Source organism: Myotis yumanensis, unplaced genomic scaffold (genome assembly GCF_028538775.1).
Source record: "Myotis yumanensis isolate MYYU_CA2020_CCGP unplaced genomic scaffold, mMyoYum1.0.hap1 SCAF_16, whole genome shotgun sequence".
Lineage (NCBI taxonomy): Eukaryota > Metazoa > Chordata > Mammalia > Chiroptera > Vespertilionidae > Myotis > Myotis yumanensis.
The window spans coordinates 1,150,547-1,157,957 of NW_027223767.1; the positions used below are offsets into that span (position 1 = coordinate 1,150,547).

The 7,411-nt window shown below is 65.8% G+C and overlaps 1 protein-coding gene across 2 annotated transcripts; it reads right to left on the minus strand.

The window, feature by feature from the left end:
- Window positions 1-455: 455 nt before the first annotated feature.
- On the minus strand, window positions 456-7,082 carry PLD6 (phospholipase D family member 6). 2 transcript variants are annotated; one of them, XM_070394733.1, is made up of 2 exons: window positions 6,062-6,491; window positions 456-923 (listed from the first exon to the last, which is right to left on the minus strand). In XM_070394733.1, the coding sequence occupies exons 1-2, from the start codon at window positions 6,489-6,491 to the stop codon at window positions 676-678; spliced, it is 678 nt and encodes a 225-aa protein (XP_070250834.1). In that variant the 3' UTR covers window positions 456-675. The 2 variants fall into 2 exon arrangements, 1 of the variants encoding a protein (XP_070250834.1); XR_011468461.1 differs by lacking the exon at window positions 6,062-6,491 and adding an exon at window positions 7,071-7,082 and having other exon boundaries at window positions 836-923.
- Window positions 7,083-7,411: the final 329 nt, after the last annotated feature.

Genomic DNA, 7,411 nt, shown 5'->3' on the forward strand with positions numbered 1-7,411 from the left:
TGGGGCGGGGCCTGGAGGCGCTCCCTGCGCCCACCACGCCCAGCTCATCTGCTTTCCCTCCTGACTTCCTTTCCCTCTCCTGACGGACACCGGCCCATCAGCCAGGAGGAGCTGGCGACGGCAGGTGCTGCCAGGCCGGGCTGCGGGGGCCAGGCTAGTACAAAGCGGGGAGGGAGCATTCCAGGAGACACCAAAAGGGCTGACAGGCGGAGCTGGCCAGAGCAGGAGGTTCCCTGGACTCAGGAGAGGGGTCCCAGGGCTGCAGCCCTGAAGCAGGCACTGCACCCACTCAGGGCATGAGGAGCAGCCCCACGGTGCCAGCCAGGCTCCTGCCAGCGCGTCCAGTGGCTGCGCGGGCTCAGGTGGGAGGGAAACCCCAGCTCGGTCCACGCACGGGCCCATCGTGGCAGGAGCTCCCTCCCTTTCTACCACTGAGCACTGAGGTCCCGTCAGTATCTTAATGAAGGAGAACTTAGTCCGAATGATTTTTTTCTGACATTGAGGTTTATCTCAAGCAGAACGCCGAGTCGGACACCACAGCGCCGCAGCTCCAGGCAGCACACTGGCTGCTCTGGGGCTGGTCCTGGCACGTTTGGTCTGGTTTCAACCAGAGGCGCCGGAAGTTCTGACATTAAACCCTCCCCTCCGACTCCAAGACACAGTGAGAGCACAGCTTCAGTGACTTCTCCTCTTTTGTGGGAAAAAGGTGTACTTTGTAGGGTTAAACTCTTCCCAAATGTGCTCAAATTCTTCCAGGAAAAGCCTCACATAGTCTTCGTCCTCCATAATCAAAACGTTTTCTCGATTGTTCTGAATGGCTTGAGTGGTCCAGTTGAGGGAGCCGGTGATCAGCACCTTCTTGTCCACTATGGCAAACTTGTGGTGCATGTAGCCCAGGTCCTGGTCATGTCGAACCTGGATACCTGCAAAAGGGCAAGTCAGCCTCGCTCCCCACAGCTCTCCCTCCTCCATCACTGCCCCCCACAGCTCTCCCTCCTCCTCCACTGCCCCCCACAGCTCTCCCTCCTCCTCCACTGCCCCCCACAGCTCTCCCTCCTCCTCCACTGCCCCCCACAGCTCTCCCTCCTCCATCACTGCTCCCCACAGCTCTCCCTCCTCCTCCACTGCCCCCCACAGCTCTCCCTCCCCCTCCACTGCCCCCACAGCTCTCCCTCCTCCTTCACTGCCCCCCACAGCTCTCCCTCCTCCTCCACTGCCCCCCACAGCTCTCCCTCCTCCTCCACTGCCCCCCACAGCTCTCCCTCTTCCATCACTGCCCCCCCACAGCTCTCCCTCCTCCTTCACTGTCCCCACAGCTCTCCCTCCCCCTCCACTGCCCCCACAGCTCTCCCTCCTCCTCCACTGCCCCCCACAGCTCTCCCTCCTCCTTCACTGCCCCCCACAGCTCTCCCTCCCCCTCCACTGCCCCCACAGCTCTCCCTCCTCCTCCACTGCCCCCCACAGCTCTCCCTCCTCCTCCACTGCCCCCCACAGCTCTCCCTCTTCCATCACTGCCCCCCCACAGCTCTCCCTCCTCCTTCACTGCCCCCCACAGCTCTCCCTCCCCCTCCACTGCCCCCCCACAGCTCTCCCTCTTCCATCACTGCCCCCCACAGCTCTACCTCTCCCTCCACTGCCCCCCACAGCTCTCCCTCCTCCTCCACTGCCCCCCACAGCTCTCCCTCCTCCTCCACTGCCCCCCACAGCTCTCCCTCCCCCTCCACTGCCCCCACAGCTCTCCCTCCTCCATCACTGCCCCCCACAGCTCTCCCTCCTCCTTCACTGCCCCCACAGCTCTCCCTCCTCTTCCACTGCCCCCACAGCTCTCCCTCCTCCTTCACTGCCCCCCACAGCTCTCCCTCCTCTTCCACTGCCCCCACAGCTCTCCCTCCCCCTCCACTGCCCCCACAGCTCTCCCTCCCCCTCCACTGCCCCCCACAGCTCTCCCTCCTCTTCCACTGCCCCCACAGCTCTCCCTCCTCCTTCACTGCCCCCCACAGCTCTCCCTCCTCTTCCACTGCCCCCACAGCTCTCCCTCCTCCTTCACTGCCCCCCACAGCTCTCCCTCCACCATCACTGCCCCCCACAGCTCTCCCTCCCCCTCCACTGCCCCCCACAGCTCTCCCTCCTCCTCCACTGCCCCCCACAGCTCTCCCTCCTCCTTCACTGCCCCCCACAGCTCTCCCTCCCCCTCCACTGCCCCCACAGCTCTCCCTCCTCCTTCACTGCCCCCCACAGCTCTCCCTCCACCATCACTGCCCCCCACAGCTCTCCCTCCCCCTCCACTGCCCCCCACAGCTCTCCCTCCTCCTCCACTGCCCCCCACAGCTCTCCCTCCTCCTTCACTGCCCCCCACAGCTCTCCCTCCTCTTCCACTGCCCCCACAGCTCTCCCTCCCCCTCCACTGCCCCCCACAGCTCTCCCTCCTCCTCCACTGCTCCCCACAGCTCTCCCTCCCCCTCCACTGCCCCCACAGCTCTCCCTCCTCCTTCACTGCCCCCCACAGCTCTCCCTCCTCCATCACTGCCCCCCACAGCTCTCCCTCCGCCTCCACTGCCTCCCACAGCTCTCCCTCCTCCATCACTGCCCCCCACAGCTCTCCCTCCGCCTCCACTGCCTCCCACAGCTCTCCCTCCTCCTTCACTGCCCCCCACAGCTCTCCCTCCTCTTCCACTGACCCCACAGCTCTCCCTCCTCCTCCACTGCCCCCCACAGCTCTCCCTCCTCCATCACTGCCCCCCACAGCTCTCCCTCCTCCATCACTGCCCCCCACAGCTCTCCCTCCTCTTCCACTGCCCCCACAGCTCTCCCTCCTCCTCCACTGCCCCCCACAGCTCTCCCTCCTCCTCCACTGCCCCCCACAGCTCTCCCTCCCCCTCCACTGCCCCCCACAGCTCTCCCTCTTCCATCACTGCCCCCACAGCTCTCCCTCCTCCTCCACTGCCCCCCACAGCTCTCCCTCCCCTCCACTGCCCCCACAGCTCTCCCTCCCCCTCCACTGCCCCCCACAGCTCTCCCTCTTCTATCACTGCCCCCCCACAGCTCTCCCTCCTCCTCCACTGCCCCTCACAGCTCTCCCTCCTCCTCCACTGCCCCCCACAGCTCTCCCTCCTCCATCACAGCCCCCCACAGCTCTCCCTCCCCCTCCACTGCCCCCCACAGCTCTCCCTCCTCCTCCACTGCCCCCCACAGCTCTCCCTCCTCCATCACAGCCCCCCACAGCTCTCCCTCCCCCTCCACTGCCCCCACAGCTCTCCCTCCCCCTCCACTGCCCCCCACAGCTCTCCCTCCTCCTCCACTGCCCCCCACAGCTCTCCCTCCTCCATCACTGCCCCCCACAGCTCTCCCTCCTCCATCACTGCCCCCCACAGCTCTCCCTCCCCCTCCACTGCCCCCCACAGCTCTCCCTCCTCCTCCACTGCCCCCCACAGCTCTCCCTCCTCCTTCACTTCCCCCCACAGCTCTCCCTCAAGCACTGCAGCTCTGGGGACCATTTACTAGCAGCTGCTAACTTTGCTATCTGTGGCCAAATTGATGGGAAAAGGGCAAATCTTGTCACTTGGGCAGGTGATGGTGGCTGAGTCTGACAGTGACCTGCCACACCAGCTCCCGGGGGCATTCTGGCCCAGGAGGGGACACAGACAGTCCTCCAGGCAGCAGGGACCATGGCAGACATGCAGATACTACTGTTTCCTCTGAAAACCACCCTGCACCCTACCTACAACTCCGGAGTCTGTCCCAGCCTGCAGAGCACTGCCCATTCGTCACTGCTGGACTTTCCACGCTGTGGAACAGTCGCTACTGCATGGGACGGGACCCCAGTAAACACCCCCTGGCTGGGAGCTGCACCCACTCTGTAGGAGAGGACCTGAGCCTGAGGAGAAAGGGGCATAGAAGAAGCCAGCCCCGGGCGTGTGGCAGCGAGGCCTGAGGGTCCCGAAGCAGCAGGTCTGCCCAGGGGAGCCCAGCCTGAGCACCCCCACAGGACGAGTGCCTCTCTGCCTCTCCACCCCGCCAGCTCCTCTCAGCGCACTGCCTACCGCCCCCCCACTCCCCGTTTTCAGCGGCCCTGCCCACTCGGCGATAACCCTGGAACGGTGCCTAAATATCTGCTCAGCAAATGAGGCCATTGGAAATGTGATTTAAAACAAGTTTAAAATGGGCTGCTTTGCAATAGGTTTGTCAGACTTAGCAAATGAAAATACAGGATGTCCAAATTAAATTGGGACTTCAGATCAACAACACATAACTTGAAGGGAAGTATGTCCCATGCAACACAGACCTACACTAAAAAGCATCGCTCACCGGGCCACCCCTTTTCCTCCCGCTGCACGGGCAACCCACCTGCAAACCCCGTCAGATTCACCTTCAAAACAGGTTACAACAGCCATTCCTGACCCTCCAACGCTGCTGCGCAGCTCTCCCACCCGCCTCGGGCTCGCTCCACACCCCCTTCTCCTCCGAGCACCCTGCTGCCGGCCTCGGAAGGCTTCCGTCACTGAATGGGCCCCGATGCCCCTGCAGGAGGCGGCCTGTGCCTGGCACACCTGTGCGCCCTCCCAACTCCTCCTACCTCACCTCTGGCCCCGGGACACCTGCTCCTCAAGCAGGAGCTCCTGACGCTCCGCACATGGCTGAGCTCTGCTGGCGGCCACCCCCTGCCCGGCTGACACATTCCCAACCTGCTCACCGCCTTCGGAACTCAGGCTTCAGCTAGGCTCCCCGGGCCTTGTCTCGTTCCCCACGTCCCTGGCGCCTGAAACCGATCCAAGAAATCCTGACACAAAGGTACCTGTTGAACAGGTGACCATGAATGATGGCAGGGCCGCCAGCCTTGGATGGAGTCTGGTGCAGTGCCCTTTCCAAGCCTGAGATTTCACGATTCTCCAAAAGCTAACGAAATAAAAGTGGCCCAGGCCAGCGTTTCCCCCGTAAAGGACCCACAGGTGAGGACAACGCATGGCTGCCCGGAGGATGGAGGGTGGATGGGCGCCGAGGGTCCAGTGCTGGCCACCTGGAGAGCCGAGCGGAGGCAGGCGCAGCGGGCGGGAAAGGCTTCTGCCCGCGGGGCCTGGGGGACTCTCGCGCGCACACAGCGCAGAGCAGCAGCTCCCGGGCGACCAGGCCTGGGTGGGAAGGTGCTCCTGCAGGAACGACGTGCCTGGGTCGCCCAGAGACAAGCGGGGATGCATGGGGCCCGCACGCACAGACGGAGCGCCCCTGCAGGGCTCTCCATCGCGCCAGGCCGAGGGCGGAACAAGGAGCTCACAGGCGAGACCAGGATCTGGTCTGAGAAAAAAAGAACTGCCTGCCGTTCGCCTGTCCCTGCCCTAGCAAGAGCCCAGATGTGGCTTCCCAGGTGTTTTGCGGCTGCAAAGACATTAACTTCTCACCAACTAAATTAATTAGAGTCCCACTTTTTAGAATATCATTTTTATTCATTTCAGAAGCCCCCGCACAAAAGTCACGAGTGTATTTAAGATGCAACGCCTTTTCCTCCTCCAGCCCCTCAATGCCAACCGGGCTGCAACCCCAGTGCACCGGCTCGGCGGGGGGCGCACCGGGGCCTGGCCCCCACATTCCCCTCCTTCCCAAGGGCACGGGCGGAGCCATCCTCATTCAGCGGCAGCCGTCACTCACTCACTGGCCGGGCACACCCCCAGCTCTACCAGACACAGGGTTCCCACTCGGTCCCCTGGGAATGTGGGGGTTCCCGGAGACTCTGGTCCTGCCGGGTGGCCCGGGCACCCCGGCCTCTGGGAGCCCCGAGAAACTCCCTCCGCTGGCGGAAAACACACAGGCGGCTCACACCCACCAGGCACCCCCACGGGAGGGCAGGGGCCCTTCACCGATGGCCCTGGAGCTTCACCGGCTAAAGCCTGCCTGACCTCGCAAAGCCACCCTGGGAACTAAATGGGGTGTCACCCATACTCAGGCCCCTGACCCCACATGGGCGCTTCTGACCTTCTCCCTTCCGCCTCCGCTCCCAGAGGCCAGACCTTCCTCCCAGCCGGGGGCTTGGGACCCCAGCGGGCCGCGCCAGCCTGGGTACCGCGCCTACCTGCCTTGCGGAGCAGACCGATCTGTGAGCCCTTGAGGGCCATGTAGTCGCAGTCGGTGACAACGCGGACGCGCACGCCGCGCTGGTGCAGCAGCTGCACCGCCCGGCCCAGCTGCGGGCTGGAGAAGGCGAAGAGGCAGAGCTCGAGGCTGGCGCGGGCGGCCAGCAGGGCGCGCAGCAGGCGGCTCAGCGAGCTCTCGCCGTGGGGCAGGCTGCACTGGCAGCCCGCGGGGGGCGCCGAGGGCCCGGGCCCCGCGGCCTGCAGCAGGGCCTCGGTGCAGGTCACCTGCGACGGGAAGAAGAGCACCTCGTGCCGCGGCCTCCGCCGCCGCCCGACACGCAACCAGCGCAGTGCAGCGGGCAGAGCCTCCAGGGCCAGCGCCAGGCCCATGGCCGCCACCGCCACCATCTGCCAGCGAACCCGCGCCATGCCGCCCGCCTGCCCGCCGAGGCCGCAGCCCAACGCTCGGGCGCCCGCGCCTCGTGCCGCCGCCGCCCCGCCCTCCGCCCACCACGCCTGTGCCTGCGCCTGCGCCTGCGCTTCCCGCGCCTCGTGCTGCCACCGCCCCGCCCTCCGCCCACCGCGCCTGCGCCTGCGCCTGCGCTTCCCGCGCCTCGTGCTGCCACCGCCCCGCCCTCCGCCCACCGCGCCTGCGCCTGCGCCTGCGCTTCCCGCGCCTCGTGGGGCTGCTGCCTCCCCCACGCTCTCCGCCCACCGCACCTGCGCCTGCGCTTCCCGCGCCTCGTGGGGCTGCTGCCTCCCCCACGCTCTCCGCCCACCGCACCTGCGCCTGCGCATCCAGCGCCTCGTGCTGCTGCCACCCACCACGCTCTCCGCCCACCACGCTCTCCGCCCACCACGCTCTCCGCCCACCGCGCCTGCACCTGCGTGTCCTCCGCCAGCCTGCGGCCAGCCTTACAGCCCGCCCACCGTCCGCGACGCCCCGCAGCAGCCCGGCCCCTCCACCCTGGGGGCTGCAGAGCGGTGCGGGTTTCCGTCCGCACCTACCATTCGCCTAGAGGAGGCGCGGGCAGCTGCGGAGGTCTGGCAACAGAGGCTGTCAAAGAGCTGGAGGGTGTCACGTTGCACGTCGGTCGGCAGCGGCAGCAGCAGCAGCGGCGTGATGTGCGCCCCGCCCGCGCGAGGTCCCTGTGCTTCCCAGCCCCGCACAGTCTAACCCTCGGTACTGGACGGTGCGGTTCTGCTGGGCCAGGACAGAGGAGCGCAGGTCCCGGCCGGTCTCAGCAAGCACGGCCGGTGTCGCTGGGAGGAGCTGTCACCTTTCACAGGAAAGAGAAGGAAGGATACGGGTGTGTTTCTGTTTCTTCTTTCCTGAGTCTGGTCTTTAC

Bases quoted from the DNA above. Each gene is read 5' to 3' on its own strand.
- PLD6 (XM_070394733.1), bottom strand. From the start codon at position 6,491: ATGGCGCGGGTTCGCTGGCAGATGGTGGCGGTGGCGGCCATGGGCCTG. The intron at 924-6,061 runs GTAGGCGCGGTA...GCCCTTTTGCAG, and splicing joins CGGTCTGCTCCGCAAGGCAG to GTATCCAGGTTCGACATGAC.